Here is an 18,573-nt window from a genome sequence, read left to right on the forward strand (position 1 = left end):
AGAATCATATGAGCACCAACTGCCTCTAGCTCCTCCCTCCATGGAATCTTATGAGCACTAACTTCCTGTAGCTCCTCCCTCTATAAAATCTTATAAACACCAACTCACTCTAGCTCCTCCCTCCATAGAATCTTATGAGCACCAACTTCTTCTAGCTCCTTCCTCCATAGAGTCGTAAATATATAAAGCTGTGGACAAAAGCGCAAATAGGGTCTTACCCCAATAGGGAAGGAGTAAGGCTATGTGCCCACGGGGACAGTGTCCTGCGGATATATCCGCAGGACATTCTGCAGGTGCTCCCAGGAAACAGCACCACAACTTTTGTCTGTTTCCAAGCTGCGGAATGTAGTGCGGATATGGTGCGGGAATTCTGCATTGAGGACACAGTACCATGGCTTCGTCACTGCATCCTCAATGCAGAACAAGTGCTGCAGTGATCGGGGGAGTTCATACTTACCGCCATCATGCAGCACCTCGCTTTCCGGCAGCAGGGTCACTCTCTCAGCGTCTGCAGGAGAAGGTGCGCGGGCCTGAACTAGCTCCGAGCGGACCGGAGCTCGTGCAGGCTCCGCCCACCTCTTCCTTCCTGTACCTGGATTCACTGCGCTCCTGTACACCGGACGGAGAAAGTGACTCCGGTGAGGCAGGTAAGTATATGGGACCCTGCGGAGAAATCCGCAACAATAATTGACATGCTGCAGATTTTTCCGCATGAAAATCCGCACGATTTCCGCTGCGGAAAAATCCGCAGCGTGGGTACAGCATTTCCCAAATGCCATAGAAATGGCTGGGGAGTAGCTGTGCTGCAGATTTCTGGAAAATCTGCGCATTTTCCGCAGCGTGGGCACATAGCCTTATAATTAAAATCAAACTCACCTATAGAAGTTGTGCTAGTCACAACTCCTATAAATGCATGTACAGTCCAGGTCAAAAGCTGCAGCCCCGGGTTTGGCAGATAACAGAAAACAGTAAAAGACGGGTTTTCAAAGCCGCGCTATTAACCAATCCAGGTTGATGATGGAATTTAGGTTTCTTTATTTTCATGCACAGGTCAATGCGTTTCAAGAGTACTCAGCTCCCTTCATCAGGACAACATGCAAAAAAACTTCAAATCTGCTGTTAATATAGACAAGTCAGCATTATATCCCACTGCAGTGACGTCACAAACACCCACATCGAAAAAAACTTGGCGGGATCTTCTACTGTTTTCTGTTATCCATAGAATCGTATGAGCACCAACTGCCTCTATCTCCTCCCTCAATAGAATCTTATGAGCACCAACTGCCTCTATCTCCTCCCTCAATAGAATCTTATGAGCACCAACTGCCTCTAGCTCCTCCCTCCATAGAATCTTATGAACACCAACTGCCTCTAGCTCCTCCCTCCATAGAATCTTATGAGCACCAACTGCCTCTAGCTCCTCCCTCCATAGAATCTTATGCGCACCAACTGCCTCTAGCTCCTCCCTCCATAAAATTTTATGAGCACCAACCGCCATCTCCAATCTCAGTAATGGGAATACAGATTTTACCAGTGAATTGAGAGTGAAAATTCAGTCCAGGAGGAAAGATTTGTCTGATAAGATATAACACAATGTTGCTTATTTTCATGTGTACTATTCATTTATTAAATAAAAATTGAAATTACAGTTATTCTTTAAAAGGTAAATCAGTATCATCTCGCTAAATTATTGGGTGATTGAATTCCTGCGGATGATACTTATGTACCCAGACGCATGGAGAGAGCCAGGAGGCCCCCATACACATTAGATCTTTGGCCAAACCTGCCGAAATCGGTGAGATTGGCCGATTTTTATCTAATGTGTATGGAGATTTATAGTCAGGAGACAGGCCAGGAATCACTTGAGTAGAGACACAAAATGAGAACAGGGGCACCTCCTGACAACAGGGGCACGGCCCGGCTAACAGGGGCACGGCCCGGCTAACAGGAGCACGGCCCGGCTAACAGGAGCACGGCCCGGCTAACAGGAGCACGGCCCGGCTAACAGGAGCACGGCCCGGCTAACAGGAGCACGGCCCGGCTAACAGGAGCACGGCCCGGCTAACAGGAGCACGGCCCGGCTAACAGGAGCACGGCCCGGGTAACAGGGGCACGGCCCGGGTAACAGGGGCACAGCCCGGGTAACAGGGGCACAGCCCGGGTAACAGGGGCACAGCCCGGGTAACAGGGGCTCAGCCCGGGTAACAGGGGCTCAGCCCGGGAAACAGGGGCACAGTCTAGGAACAGGGGCACAGTCTAGGAACAGGGGCACAGTCTAGGAACAGGGGCACAGTCTAGGAACAGGGGCACAGTCTAGGAACAGGGGCACAGTCTAGGAACAGGGGCACAGTCTAGGAACAGGGGCACAGTCTAGGAACAGGGGCACAGTCTAGGAACAGGGGCACAGTCCAGGAAGAGGGGAGAGGTGAGGATTAGAGTAGAGTCTATACAAAATTGAGAAAGATCCAAAGATGTACGAAGCTTGAAGTCCTCTTTGAATATGTTGTTAGCAGTGACATAATAAAGGGGTGGCTATTGCTCAGGCTAGCTAATATTAATGGTGGTTGAAATATGGACCGCTGTGGCCACATCTGGTAGGGCCTCAGCAGAGGATAAACTGTTCTCCAGTAATCAAATATTGCCTGGTGTGTCTAAATCATCCCATATTTTTGAGGATTGTGTTAATGTGCCCAAAACGCCCTAAAGTAAATGTGATCTTCACTAACAGACAGGATAGCAGCCGTGTGAAAACAACCTGACTAAAAAAAAAGAAAGAAAAACAACATTCAACTCAAACGTTTTTAGTCTAGTGGGGCTTTACCTGACCAAAAAATGCAACTTGTCCATCCAAAATTTTCTAGCACTGACAGGAAAGGCACCAATTGCTGCATTAGAAGGGACTAAAGCGGTGACATTGCTGTCACTGGGAATGGAGACTTCAGAGTTCTGTATTGAAGTGAGAAACAGAGCAATCTTGTCATTATTGGAAAGCAGCGTCATAAATGTGCAAATATGGCTCCTGAGTATTATTATTATTTATTATTATAGAGCTATTTATTCCATGGCGCTTTACACTCTATTCCAACAGGGCATCACAGCCCTGTTCCCGCAAGTGATGGTCCCCACCAATCTGTAAGTTATCACCAATCCCCCAGAAAGGCGATTATGTTCCCAACAGTATAAAAATGAAGATTTTTGGTACTCACAGTAAAATCTCTTTTTTGTAGCCTTTATTGGGGGACACAGGAACCTTTCTTTACTATGCTGCCACCTTGAGGCCGGCGCTAAGAATACATCTTGGGAAAAAAAGCTGACTCCTCCCTACCAAACTACTAAGCCTTGGTTCCTGTGTCCCCCAGTGAAGTGAAAGAAAAACTCTTTAAAGTGAACCTGTCAGGTGCAATATGCACCCAGGATAACGAGCAGTGCTGGGTGTATATTGCTAATCCCTGCCTAACTGTCCCTGTATCTAGTAGCATAGATAAAGAGATCTTTAGAAAAAGTGTATCTAAAAATCATTTATGATATGCTAATGAGGCCAGGGACTAGTCACAAGGGCATTAGTTCCTGCACTCATTTCACCCTCTTAGCATGGTAGCACATCCACAGGAAAGTGGTAACATACTATTCATGGCAGCATCACCAGTGGTGACGCGCGTACCTGTGTCCGCTGTCTCCGCTGTTCAAAAGTCCCCAGCACTTCCGGTCATGCGCACTAGACCATGCTGAAGCCGGGACGCGTACACCCGGCTTCATACTGCGCATGACCAGACGTGCCTGGCATTCAGATCAGCGTAAACAGCAGACACAGGTACGTGCATCACCGCCAGTGATGCGGCATTGAGTAGAATTAACATGCCACAGTGGGTGTACTACTATGCTAAAAGGGTGAACTAGTCGGGGGAAGTAACGCCATTGCGACTAGTCACTGGTCTCATTAGCATATGATAAAAGATATTTAGAAATACTTTTTCTTATAATCCTTTTATCTATGCTGCTAGATACAGGGACTGTTAGGCAGGGATTAGCAATATGCACCCAGAACTGCTTGTTTAAAGGGAACCTTTAAAGGGAACCTGCCATCAAATTTGGCGACTAATATAGAGCATTCCAGAATACTGTATATAAGAGCCTATGCTGTGCTGTATAACATGAAAAAGAAAAAAAGTGATCCAGCTCAACTGGGGCAAAGTCCGGCATGCAAGGATAACACTCTGGCAGTGCAAGGGTCCAATAGAAGAAAGAAAAATCCAGCTTCCGGAGTAGTAGTAAAACTGATGCAAAATTTTATTAAAGGACGTAAAAATTAATGTGATGACAAAAATAGGGATCCCATATGCGGCGTAAGGCTACGCGTTTCGAACGCTGCCTGCGTTCTTTGTCAAGCCTGACAAAGAACGCAGGCAGCGTTCGAAACGCGTAGCCTTACGCCGCATATGGGCTCCCTATTTTTGTCATCACATTAATTTTTACGTCCTTTAATAAAATTTTGCATCAGTTTTACTACTACTCCGGAAGCTGGATTTTTCTTTCTTCTATAACATGAAAAACACTTTTATTACGGTATACTTCTCTATGGAAAGGTCTGGTCCGATGTAAGTTGCTGTTCTCCAATCCGGTGTCTCCGCTCTGCTGCTGCTTGCTATTCTCTTTCTTCTTAGCCCAGTGTGCATGACGCGTTCTACGTCATCCACAGAGACACGCATTGCGGTTCTGCGCAGGCGCACTTTGATTTCCCTTATTAAGGGCAGGGCAAGATCCTGTAATGCGCTGGCGTGTGGAAAGGTCAAAAACCACCCACGCATGTGCACTACAATACTTGAATCTGCCCTCAACAGGACAGACCAAAGTGCGCCTGCGCAGGACATCAATACCGGCCTGAGTGGATGACGTAAAACACGTCAGCCACACGGTCCTGCGAAGGAGGACGGCGATCGCAGCACAGAGAAGGTGCCGGACCGGAGAGCAGTGACAGCCATCGGACCGGACTGCCCCCTAGGTGAGTATAATAAAAGTGTTTATTATATTCTACAGAGCGGCCTGGGCTCTTATATACAGTATTCTGGAATGCTGTATATCAGAGATCACTGGTGGTGGCTGCAGCTTATAGGGGCCAAATCTAGTGACAGGATCCCTTTAAGATTCATGAGAAGATTTCCCCGAGTCCTTACAACATACTGGTGCAGAAATCTGTAGGATTAGATGAACTCACAAAAATTAACTTAATTATACAACTACATAAAATCAGAACATACCTTTATCCATTCACTGAAAATGTTCAGCTCTGGGATGCCCAATATTTCCTAAAATATAAGGATATTTATATGATTTTTTATCTGTAATTACTATTATATTATTCTTACAATTGGGCTTCATTAAATATTGTTTTTTACAGGCTCTTATTTTTCATTGCACATTTAACTTTGGAAGTCTAATGGCAACCAATCGCAGACGCTGTCACAGAGGGTGGGCGGGGGAACCAGTGAATATTCATGAATTTAATGAGCGGACCCGGAAGCAGTGTTACAGCCGCATGGAGACTTGGTAAGTATGTGTCCTGCTTTAATCCCCATTTTGCTTCTTTTGCAGCTGTTACTAACACTATTTTATAGCACACAAGTTTTGGTCCCCATAGACTTATATGGGTTCGGCGTCTAGGGTCAAGTCCGCTCTCAAACTGGACTTTTTTTTTCTTAAGTCTGGTCAGACTCGCCGAAACTGGTTTCACCCATCTCTAGACGTGGCTCATCGAAGCTCAGTGCCTCATTATTTTTACAATTGGGCTTCATTAAAAATAGTGCACCGTTTGGCTTTTACAGGCTCTTATTTTTCATTATATGTTCAACTTTAATGTGATCTTTGGTCATAAATCACCTGAAAGGTGCTCAGAAAAAGAGACGTTAAACCTGTCAAACCATAAAAATAAGCTCACTGACGGATGCTCAGTTAACTCATTCTGTAGACATCACTCAATGATGCAACACAGAGGTTATACAAGGCAAAAGGTGCAAAATTTTCTTTCACCATATAAAAAAATTATATTCAATTTATTTTCATGCAATGTTATTCCTGCCAAGATTCTGGTTTTCCAGCAGAAAAGTCTGCTGCAAGAAATCCTCGTTAAATATTGCATTTTTTTCCATTTCCGGCCACCTATATGTAACGAACACTCAGCCTATCACTTGAATTTATTGTGTTGGGTGAGTGATTTTAGACATTGGACCCCAATGATATAACGATATTTCTTAGATGGGAATACCCACCTTTTTAGTAACCGCAACATACTATTGCTTTTCATATACACTCTCAATAAACCTTCTCCATAGGCAAAGCCTAAAGTTGTGTGTAAAAGATAACTTTACTCTTTGTAAAAACACAAAATTCAAATACGACACGTAGAAAAGAAATTTCTGCGAAACGAAAGTCGAAAAACTAATTTGGATATTTCGCTTTTTTTTAGTGAGCGTTTCGGATCTCTCTATTTTGTATCTTTGTACCCAGCCGAGACTATAAGAACTGTATATACTTACCGTTATTACGTCTGCATAACAGGAGATGCCGTCCCCCCCAAACCCACTGGGGCACAGACATGTTCTCTCTCCCCCAGAAGTTGGCATACATGTAGCCTAAGAGAAGAAACAATCAAACTAATTAAAGGGGTTATACTTTTGGAGCTAAAAGGGGTTTGCAATGCTTTTAAAATCTAAATGAATAAGATTCACTAATACACTTAGATTATGAAAGTTGTGGTGACTTTGTTCCAAATTCGGTGCCAGCCCACGCAATACAAAGAGCCTCCACATTCACTTTTAAGCAAGGTAACGAGCTTCCTCCTTAATGTGTATGGAAGGGGCTGGCTGACAGACTTAATTGAAAATCTAAGCCAAGAAGACGGCCATTGGCCTCGATAACTAAGCCTGAAAACCAGCCCCCTCTATCACATTTTTGACACATAGAAAAAAGGGACAACTTCTGAAAATTAACGGGATGGATTAAGAGACTCAGAAATGGTTTAAAGGGGTTATATTTTGGGAGCAAAAAGGGGTTTGAAATGCTTTTAAAATCAAAATGAATAAGATTCACTAATACACTTAGATTGTGAAAGTTGCGGTGAGTTTGTTCCACTTTTGGTGCCAGCCCACGCAATACAGGAATTTTCCACATGCACTTTTAAGCAAGGTAAGGAACTTCCTCCTTAATCTGTATGGAGGGGGCTGGCTGACAGACTTAATTGAAAATCTTATCCAAGAAGATGGCCATTGGCTTCGATAACTAAGCATGAAAACCAGCCCCCTCCATCACATTTTTGACACATAGAAAAAGGGGACAACTTTTGCATATTAACAGGATGTATTCAGAGACCCAGAAATGGTTTAAAGGGGAGCAAAAAGGAGTTGCAATGCTTTTAAAATCAAAATGAATAAGACTCATTAATACACTTAGATTGTGAAAGTTGCAGTGATTGTGTCCCGATTTCGGTGCCACTCCACGCAATACAGGGAGCCTCCACATTCACTTTTAAGCAAGGTAACAAGCTTCCTCCTTAATGTGTATGGAAGGGGCTGGCTGACAGACTTAATTGAAAATCTAAGCCAAGACAACAGCCATTTGCCTTCATAACTAAGCCTGAAAACCAGCCCCCTCCATCACATTTTTGACGCATAGAAAAAAGGGATAACTTCTGCAAATTAACGGGATGGATTAAGAGACCCAGAAATGGTTTAAAGGGGTTATATTTTGGGAGCAAAAAGGGGTTTGCAATACTTTTAAAATCATGAATAAGACTCACTAATACACTTAGGTTATGAAAGTTGCAGTGATTTTGTCCCAATTTTGGTGCCAGCCCGCACAATACAAGAAGCCTCCACATTCACTTTTAAGCAAGGTAACGAGCTGCATCCTTAATCTGTATGGAGGGGGCTGGCTGACAGACTTAATTCAACAGCTAAGCCAAGAAGAAGGGCATTGGCTTTGCTAACTAAGCCTAAAAACCAGCTCCCTCCATCAAATCATTGACACATAGAAAAAAAGGGATAACTTCTGCAAAACTGGCACCGAAAACAGGACATCAATAGTAAAGCTTCCACAATTAAAGTAGGTGAGCAAGTATTATTAATTTAAATATTAAAAACAATTAAACCACTCTGTTTTAGCTTAAAGACAACCCTTTAACCCGTGTCTGGTGCCATGAAAAAAAATCACTAGTGGCACCAATCTTGCATGCGGTCATATTGACCCCATGGTACCAGACAAGGGTTAAAGTAAATCTGTCTGCATGGTTTTTTTTCTACCTCATTTGAGAGCAGCATGATGTAGTTCAATGATGTATCACTTAGATTAGTAGCTGCAGCTGTTCTGACATAGTGAAAGATTTGAGATTTTGCATGTAGCAGAGCTGAGAGCTGCCCCCCAACCAGGCTTTCAGTGCACAATTCCATAGACAGAAGCTGCTAATCATAGAACGGGGTGGAGTTGGACTACAACTCATGTGCCTGCTGAGACCCACTAATGATAAAGATAAGAGGCTTAAGCTAACATTGCAGGTAAACAAAAAAATACTGTGCAATAACAGATTGTGGGTTGAAGTCTGTTTTAACTCTTCCAGCATGCTGTCTTCAGGTTACATTGCAGAAACCTGATGACAGAGTCCCTTTAAGGAACAAACTCTGCCTGTAAGACCTTGAGGAATGCATATGCCAAAAATTACAGATTTTAATCAGATTTTTTAAACATAATTATAGTGGGAGCAGGGTTTGCGGTCACATCCAGGCCCTCAAAGCTACGGGGGAGGCCAAAAACGTCTCTCTGGCATAAATGAGAAGATCAACACTACTAAAGAGCCAAGATATTTTAGAGCACTGTAGGAGATTTTGTATAGGGGCCAACAAGTTTCAAGTTACACCATCTTTAATAACCATGGCTATTATGTCCCAAACCAAAATACACAGAATATAATCCGTGTTGGTAACAACCACCCTGTATACCCATTTTGAGCTTCTATATAGTCCCTGTGGCTTGATTCTATGTAGCTTGTAGGCACCCAGTTTTTTGACCAGTTTATCCAAAATCCAACATTAAAGCTCTGGGGGCTTCATAGGGACGGACAAAATATTGGTGCAACATATGCATCCACATGGGAGCCAAGAAGGGGGATGCTACCACCTCCGAGCAGGGGGGGGATTGGGCATTATGATGAGCTATGGCCCATATATTGTCCTTGCCTTGCACAGGGGCCCTGTTCTGTCTGTGCCACTTCAGGAACCCAGACAGCTACTGTGAGGGCAACCAATCAGATGCCGACAACCAATCACATATGCTGTCAGAGAGGTTGGGCATTATTATAAGCTATGGGCCATATATTGTACTTGCCTTCGGGAACCCAGACAGGTACTGTGAGGGCAACCGATCACAGATGCTGTCACAGAGGTTGGGCAGGGAAAGGAGTGAATATTCATGAGATTTAATGAGAGGACCCGTATGACGAGTGACAGCCACGTGGAGATGCGGTAAGTATTAGTGACCTGCCTTAATCCCCATTTTGCTTCCTTTTGTAGTCCTTACTAACACAATTTTATAGCACACAAGTTCCCCATAGGCTTATATGGGGTTCGGTGTCTGGGGTCAAGTCCGGTCCCAAACTGGACAGTCTAGCTGGTCCCACTGAACCCGAACAGTTGCGGTTTTGCCCATCTTTAGATGTCACCAATTAAAGCTGCAGTGACGTCGCTCAATTTAATGCTCCATCCCATTTTAGTAAAATTTATCTGGGGTGCGGCTTGCATAGTAATCACATTTTAAGTTTTTACCGCTGAAATTACCAACCATTGGGTTACAGCCACCATTGTCTTCCAAACACACGTTAATTGGGTCACAGGAGAACCCGTCGCCGGTGTACCCTTTCTTGCAAATACAGTCATTCTGTGTAGGAAAAAAAATACAAAAAATATATTCACATGTTCTGTTTTTTAATAAAAAAAAATAGTTAAGGGTGTTTTCCTATGATAAAAAAGGAGAATATAAAAGTAAACAACTGGAATAATTTTAGGTAATGCTCCTGTGTCTCTTAACTGCCGTTACACACGTGCCTCCATGTGTTTTTTGGTTTCCAGTGGTCACACATACTGAGTCGTTAGGCCCCACCACTGGATTCATAATACTACCCATGTTAATATGATCGGGGTCATTTTGAAAACTGGCAGCATTCTGAATCCAGCGGATGAATGTTTACGACTGTCCTGACTAAGGGGCCCTTTGCACACTACGACATCGCAAGCCGATGCTGCGATGCCGAGCGCGATAGTCCCTGCCCATGTCGCAGCTGCGATATCTTGTGATAGCTGCCGTAGCGAATATTATCGCTACGGCAGCTTCACATGCACTTACCTGCCCTGCGACGTCGCTCTGGCCGGCGACCCGCCTCCTTCCTAAGGGGGCGGGTCGTGTGGAGTCACAGCGGCGTCACACGGGCAATAGAAGCGGAGGGGCGGAGATGAGCGGGACATGAACATCGCGCCCACCTCTTTCCTTCCGCATTGCAGGCGGGACGCAGGTAAGGAGATGTTCTTCGCTCCTGCGGCTTCACACACAGCGATGTGTGCTGCCGCAGGAACGAGGAACAACATCGTAACATCGGTCCTTCCGAAATTATGGAAATGACCGACACTACACTGATCATACGATACCGACGCTTTTGCGCTCGGTAATCGTAGTTAAAACGTTTTACACACTACGATGTCGAGAGCGACGCCGGAAGTGCGGCACTTTCGATTTGACCCCGCCGACATCGCACCTGCGATGTCATAGTGTGCAAAGGGCCCCTAAGGCTTTGTTCACACAGGGCATTTTTTTCTGCAGCAAAACCTGCTCTATTGACAGTAAAAACCTGTGTTTTTGCTGCGTGTCATTGTCTACAGTCCATGTTTAAATAGAGTTAGTTTTATTCCAAAAACGCAGCAAAATATCACAGCTGCGTTTTTTTTTACTCTCATTGCTTTCAATGGTGAAAAAAAGCAGCAAAAACGCTGAAAGAATTTACGCTACTTCTTTCAAAAACGCAGCAGTTTTGTGTGTGTGTATCAGATTTGCTGGTATTGTAAAAAGTAGCTTTTTATTAGCATCATGGATTTGCATAAATTCAATGAAAAAAGTATGCAAAAAAAAAAAGCAGCAAAAACCCACTATATGTGCTGTGATCGGGAGTCAGAGGAAGTCAACCTGATAGCCTGGAGAAAGAGAAAGAGTAAGGAAAGAGAAAGAGAAAGAGGAAGGAAAGAGAAAGGAAAGAGGAAGAGAAAGAGAAAGAGAGAGAGAGTCATGATCCAGTGACATGCAGTATTTGGACGAAGGTCAAAAGTTAAAAAACTGCAAGTCACTGGATCCTGACTATACCGCACGCAAACGCATGTTGATGTGAGTCCATTGCAAATGCATTGAAATTAAAACGCATTTGTACTGGATCTGTTTTTACGTTAAAAAAACCAATTAAGGACGCATGTTAAAAAACATAGTGTGAAAATACCCTAAGAGAGCAGGTTTTGATGCAGAAAAAAAGCAACATGTGAACATAGCCTAACAATCCCTCTTAAAGGATCAGTCTAACCAACATTTACACATTATCACTTATCCACTGGATATGCTATAAATGATAAATCAGTGTGGGTACAACCCCCAACCCTCTGGGAGGACGACTTCTTAATAGAACAGGTATGCCCAGTCTCTTTTTGCCCATATTAGCCATTTTGGGACATGCAATGGCAGCAAACTTGGTGGTTCAAAATATTACAAAATCTATGAGTTGTTTGGAAAGCTAAAATGTATGGTGTACATAAAGATTATAATAATCCCAAGAAGAGAAGAAGAGGTTCCAGGTCAGCTTAGCTGATAGTCACAGGAGATGTTATCGTTACCTCCCCTGGTTGGGTAAACTTGCAGTCAGCATTGATATGGCAGTTGCCTCTATTCTCCAGGGCGCAGTTGTCGGTGGGTATACACTGAATGCCATCTCCACTCCAGCCCGGATTACACGTACAGGTTACCCCGCCGGTGGGTGCAATGGCGCAGATAGCCTGGAAGTATATCATCCATCTTAAATGCTGGTGTGTCTCAAGAAAAAACATGTCTGATATAAATTTCCATCAGATACACTCCCAAAGTATAACTTGCTAAGAGGTGATGAATAAAATACTCAAAATAGTCATATCTGGAGGGCTGGCCTCCTACATTACAGGACTGCAAATATACTTCATCGTGATCCAATAGACATATACTGTATCAAGCTGATTACTTCTTAAAGGGCATGTCTATATAAAAACGTCGGTGTGAAATGTGCCTCTCAGTGTTGGTGTGGCATCTGTTGGCCATTGAAAGGAGTGCCACTTACGCGGAGGATGGTCGTCCTCAGCTTTTACTGTGTCAGCACATGACTAGTGCTCTGTGAGAAGGGGGCTGGCTGCTCATTTCTGTAGTTAAGCCAGCCCCCTTTTCTATTTTTGTCACTGTACATACAGAGAAAGGGGTTGGCTTAGCTATAGAAATGAGCAGCCAGCCTCCTTCTTACAGAGCACTAGTCATGTGCTGACGCAGGAAAAGTTGAGGACAACTGTCCTCGAGAGTGGAGCTTTTGTCAGGGTACTGGTCACGACGAGCAGAAAATGTTGTCATCTCGTGTTGGTCAAAAACTAGAAGGCAACCTGCTAGGACCGGGGACTGGGGCTTGTGGCTGTAAATCGGGGTAGATGTGAACTATAATAGTTAGCTGCTAATTTAAAGAGGACTTGTCACTTGCAATAAATATGTAATTTTTTTTGCCTATTGTAAAAAAAAAACAACAAAATTCAGAATCTAATATTTTTCTTTTGTTCCTGTGTGGCCCCATCCTGGAGATATGGCCCCCTATTCTTTGTATATACATCTTTTTTTTTAGCTAAGTGGGTGTGGTTCTCAACTTTTCTCAATGGGTGTCTTATTTGAAGACCCCGCCCAGTTGGATATCAAGACTAGACTTATATACAGGGAAGAGAGGGCCGTATCTCAGGAATAGAACGGTGTAGGAACAAATGAAAAACATTGCCAGAATCAGGGAATCTGTGGCATAAATCTTAAATATGTATGGTAACAGGGTCCTTCTTAAGCACAATTAACTTTTTTCTTTAACCTGATAATATGTTTAGCTAAAAAGAAACATATTCTCTCACCTAGAACCCATCATTTTAGTGGATAAAAATACCTGAGATAAAAAGTTAGTGGTGAAAACAATCAAATAGTGATACATATAATGGAAGACAATACTTTTCAGTAGTCCCATATTTTATACTAATTTGCATTACAAGAATGTTCTAAGGACTTCTGAAGACATTCCTGTCCAATAAGGGCCGAGACTAAAATGTCCCACAAAATCTGACTATTGGTATGCGGTTTACGGGATCACAGTACATTACCAGGATATGAAGCTCCACAAGATAAAAGGTGTACTTACATTCTCTGAACAGCCTCCTCTCTCTGGCATTCTGCATTCATCTAAAGGTTGACAAAAAGTTCCATCGCCTTCATATCCGTTGTCACACAGACAGCTAAAAGACAAATGAAACCCAGACAATGTGAAAAGTGTAAAAGAAAAGTATTCAGGCTGTAACCCGGTCATGGAAGAGATCATAAATGTCCTGGGAGAGAACAAGTCAATCATGTGTTTTATTACCATCTATTGGACCAAGGTTCGATCGGTGCCAGTACTTCATCACATTGGATGGAGCCGCATTGTGACCATGAGGGTACTGCGACAAGAAGTAAAATCTCGTCTGATCTTTTACGACTTGATTGTTGCAGTGCTTTCGGGGATCACTTGTATTGCGCTGCTATGCGGCACCGAGCGAACCTCGATCACGAAACGGGTGTTGTTCAAAGTCGCTGTGTAGCCCAAGCCTTAAAAAAATAAGACAACCCTTTAAAGTAAACCTGTCAGGTGCAATACGCAACCAGAACCACAAGCAGTTCTGGGTGTATATTGTTAATCCTTGCCTAACTGTCCCTGTATACAATAGCATAGATAAAGAGATCTATAGAAAAAGTAGTTATAAAGATCCTTTATGATATGCTAATGAGCACAGGGACTAGTCACAAGGGCATTAGTTCCTCCAACTAGTCCACCCTCTTAGCATGTTAGCACGCCCACAGGGGTGTGCTAACATTCTATTCAATGCCTAGCGTCATTGGCAGTGACGCGTGTACCTGTGTTGCCGGGTTTAGGGTCAGCGCGCTTGATCAGAATGCCTTGCACTTCCAGTCATGCGCACTATGAAGCCAGGTGTTCCCGTCCTGCCTTCAGAGAGGTCCAGTACACAAGACTGGAAGTGTCAGGACATCTGATCATGCGCACTGACCCTAAACCCGGCGTTCTGAAGCGGTGACAATGGACACAGGTACGTGTGTCACCGCCAATGACGCTGGGCAATGGGCATTGAATAGCATGTTAGCATGTCCCTGAGGGTGTACTAACATGCTAAGAGGGCGGGCTAGTCATGGAAAATAACACCCTGCAACTAGTCCCTTTGCTCATTAGCATATCATAAAGGATCTTTAGAAATACTTTTCTATGAGGAAATGGGGGGGCGCAAAAGGTAAATGGTAAAAAGTGCTTGAATCATATTGTCCAGCCATCAAAATAGTAAATAGGGGATTCAAATATCACTGTATGAGCCGGTCAACAGCCAGTATGTGTACAGGTACAGTACAGAGGGCTATTAAGTGCATGGAGGGTGTAAACGGATGATACAAGGAACGAGATTTTGAATACAATATTGTAAGGGCAAAACGTGAATAGTTAGATAAGTGAGATGAGGCGATAGGCCAGTCTAAAGAAATGCGTTTGTACGGCACGCTAAAAACTGTAGCTATTGTGAATTAAACCAATTGCCCCTGGTAATGGATTCCAGAGAACTGGAGCAGCATGAGAGAAATCTTGGAGACAAGAGCGGGGGATTTGGATTATAGAGGATGTCAATCTTAGATTATTAGCAGAATGGAGGTCAAGGATATAGTGATAAACAGAGATGAGGGAAGAGATGTAGTGCAAGGCAGAAGTGTGTAGAGCTTTCTGGGTAAGAGAGATAAGTTTATATAGCAGATGGGCAACCAGTGCAATGACTGGCACAAGGTGGCGGCATCGGTGCAGCAGCCGGGGGGGAATATGATCTTGGCTGCTGCATTCAAGATGGATTGGAGAGGAGAGAGACCGATCAGTAGAGAGTTGTATATACTATACCTTGTATAGTTGTCTGTAGTTACACACACTGCATTAACATGGCAGTATTGGGTCACATTTAGAGAGGAACATGGCACAGAACGCTGGTCGCAGAATTCTCCAGTGTAACCCTCCGTACAGCGACCTCTTTGACAAACTCCACGGCTCCCCGGCCGGTTGTCACAGACTCCATGCACGCACCTGCACTCTATATATATAAAAAAATATCAACCCCAAAAAAGGTGTAACGATATTGTGATTGCTAAACATAAAAAAATCACTCACAGAAGCAATTTTAGAGATTTTAACACATAACCATAAAAGAGTGGGCGTTAATGGAAAGAAACACTTTGAAGAAGGAATGAAGGCTACGAGATGTGATCGCTTGACACTCTGACTTAGCCAGGGCAATGGCTTCCCTGTGTAAAAGTATATAGCCTTTCATGGTTGCCTCCAGATGCTGGCCATAAATACAAGAGTGTAGCTGTACCACATTGTTTGCGGAGTTACCCTATAAAGAAATGGGAAAGAAATAGCATAGCAAATCGATCTTAGATGTTAGTGTAACCTTCCAAATTGCGGGATCAGTGAAGCTCAGTTTGCTATGTGTTTCCATAACTCCCATTCATTTCTATGGGCATTACGCAGAGTATCGCAACTGTGTTTGACTATTTTTGGGTTTGCCAGTCTCTGGTGGTTGGCACCTAAGACCAGTTAATCAGAGCTGGCCGCAAAAAACATTTCATATCACATTTTTTTTTCTCCAAAACATTCTGGCTATAGTGTTAAGTCACGGGAAATGTATTATTTAAGGTGTAGAGCGTGACAATGAATTCAGAAAATAATTTTTGGTACTCATTGTAAAATGTCTTTGTCAGAGTCTTCATTGGGGGACACAGGAACCATGGGCTAATATGCTGCCATCTGAAGACTGACGCTAAGAAAACATCTTCGAAAAAAATGCTGATTCTTCTCCACTATGCTATACCTGAGCAGCCACAACTAAATTACTACAAATACAGTAGAAGCAGCTAAACCAAGACCCGCTCCTTCCGCAGACAAGGTAGGGTACTGTGTCCCTCAGTGAAGGCTACGAAAAAGAGATTTTATGGTGAGTACCAAAAATCTTTATTTCTCTGTCACTTCATTGTGGGATACAAGAACCATGAGATGCCCTAAAGCAGTTCCAAGGTTGGGAAAACTAATACGAGTCCTGCAGAAGGAAGAATAGAAATCCCTCAGGTTAGTACCAGAACAACTGCCTCTTGTAGTGTCCGTATACGAAGACTTGTATTCCTAGACACAGAGCTCGAGCTCCATAGAGATGTGGACTGAAGACTAAAGGGGGCTCTACACGCAACGACATCGTTAGCGATGTCGCTGGTGAAAGCACCCGCCCCCGTCGTGAAAATCGCTGCCCGTGGCACACAATATCGTTAGGAGCCGTCACATGGACTTACCTGCCTAGCGACATCGCTGTGGCCGGCGAACCGCCTCCTTTCTAAGGGGGCGGTTCGTGCTGCGTCACTAAGTGGCAGCCCAATAGAAGCGGAGGGGCGGAGATGAGCGGCCGTAACATCCCGCCCACCTCCTTCCTTCCTCATTGCCGGCGGCCGCAGGTAAGATGTAGTTTGTCATTCCCGAGGTGTCACACGTAGCGATGTGTGCTGCCTCGGGAATGACAAACAACCTGCGTCCTCAACAATCAACGATTTTTTGAAAATGAACGACGTGTCAACAATGGACGATTCGGTGAGTATTTTCCATCATTAAAGGCCGCTCGTTGGTGTCACACGCAACAACGTCCCTAACGATGCCAGATGTGCGTCATGGAATTTGTGACCCCGGCGATATATTGTTAGATACGTCGTTGCGTGTAACGGGACCTTAAGTAGTCTCCCTATAGAATAGAAGAGCAGACCACTGAAAGCTCAAGAACCAGGTGGCTTCTACCCATTGCTGTGCCCTGGCAGGGGCACCCTAGCTTAGCTTGACCTTCTATATTGGCAGATCAAACGTAGAGAACAATGGTGCCTAGAGGCGGTCTGAGATCTGCTAGCGCATACCAGGGTGACCAACAAGGCATCCGATCGGAGCTGTGAGAGACACTAGGTTAAACTGAATAGCTGGGTGTTGGCTGCCTGTTAGAGATGAGCCTTTTTTCCCCCCAGGATGTTTTCTTAGCGTTATCCTCCAGAAGACAGCATATAACCAATGGTTCCTGTGTCCCCAATGAAGTGTCTGAGAAGTTACAGGACATTGAGGCAAAGCAAGCTATGTGATAGCATAACTCCAGGGTTGGGGATTCTTATTTTTCTGTATGTTCCCACAACCCCCATTTACTTGTAGGGGAGATACGAAAACAATGTAGTGCAGTTGTTTTCGACTGTTTGTAGACCCCTCTCTGGTGGCCAGGACCTAACAATAGTTATTCTCACCTCGGCCCTGAAAGTAACCTTTTCAATTTTCATATACCATCTATCTATCTATCTATCTATCTATCTATCTATCTATCTATCTATACTGTATATATATATATATATATATATATATATATATATATATATATATATATATATATATATATATATATATATATAGCAGTCTGCCCCTAGCCTCCATGTTGAGTCATTGTGGAAGGTGTAGGGATTGACAATGAACCCAGAAAAATGACAATAGGGCAGATTTATAATTACCGTATGTTAAACTTAAAAAGCTTGAAGGGATATTCCCATCTCAAAGATCCTATTCCAATATGTAGTAGGTGTAATAATATCAGTAAATACCTCCAATTAGAAATGTAGTATAGTTCTCCTGATATAGCCATGTCTCTTACCTCATGTGCAGGCATTGCAGGACCTTAGGCATCCATTGTTACGACCCTGAGTAACTGTCACTATATGCATTATCATAACCATGGGTACCTAAGGTCCTGCAGTGCCCTGAACATGTAGTATGAGACACAGTGAATCAGAAGAGCTATACTACATTTCTAATTGGAGGTATTTGCTAATATTATTATTATTATTATTATTACACCTACTTCATATTGGGATAGGATCTTGGAAATTGGAATACCCCTTTAAAACTAGATCAGACAGGCAGAAGCTCCGTCAATGCCATCATGCCGGCACACGCTGAGTGACAGAATTTGTCTGCCGCTTTCTCGATCTACTTCTTTCTTTAACTTGTAGTAATGTTCCTTGTTAAAGGGATTTTCCACTTTCACATAAGTAAAACCTCCCTGTGTCCAGCTCCGGTCTCCACCGCTCCTCCAGTCTCTTTGTTTTGATTGCAATGGTGACATCACACATCAGCACTGCAGTCAATCACTGAGG

General features: G+C 43.7%; 1 protein-coding gene across 1 annotated transcript in view; it reads right to left on the reverse strand.

The window, feature by feature from the left end:
- LOC142249827 (stabilin-1-like) overlaps positions 1 to 18,573 on the reverse strand; it is a 281,112-nt gene that overhangs the window by 192,999 nt on the left and 69,540 nt on the right. The window contains exons 15-21 of the mRNA XM_075321739.1: positions 15,257 to 15,443; positions 13,475 to 13,568; positions 11,907 to 12,065; positions 9,823 to 9,918; positions 6,531 to 6,626; positions 5,256 to 5,303; positions 2,822 to 2,946 (exon numbers count right to left, since the gene is read on the reverse strand). Coding sequence (XP_075177854.1) covers positions 2,822 to 2,946; positions 5,256 to 5,303; positions 6,531 to 6,626; positions 9,823 to 9,918; positions 11,907 to 12,065; positions 13,475 to 13,568; positions 15,257 to 15,443 — 805 coding nt within the window. The remainder of the gene's footprint in view (positions 1 to 2,821; positions 2,947 to 5,255; positions 5,304 to 6,530; positions 6,627 to 9,822; positions 9,919 to 11,906; positions 12,066 to 13,474; positions 13,569 to 15,256; positions 15,444 to 18,573) is intronic.

Source organism: Anomaloglossus baeobatrachus, chromosome 8 (genome assembly GCF_048569485.1).
Source record: "Anomaloglossus baeobatrachus isolate aAnoBae1 chromosome 8, aAnoBae1.hap1, whole genome shotgun sequence".
Taxonomy (NCBI): domain Eukaryota; kingdom Metazoa; phylum Chordata; class Amphibia; order Anura; family Aromobatidae; genus Anomaloglossus; species Anomaloglossus baeobatrachus.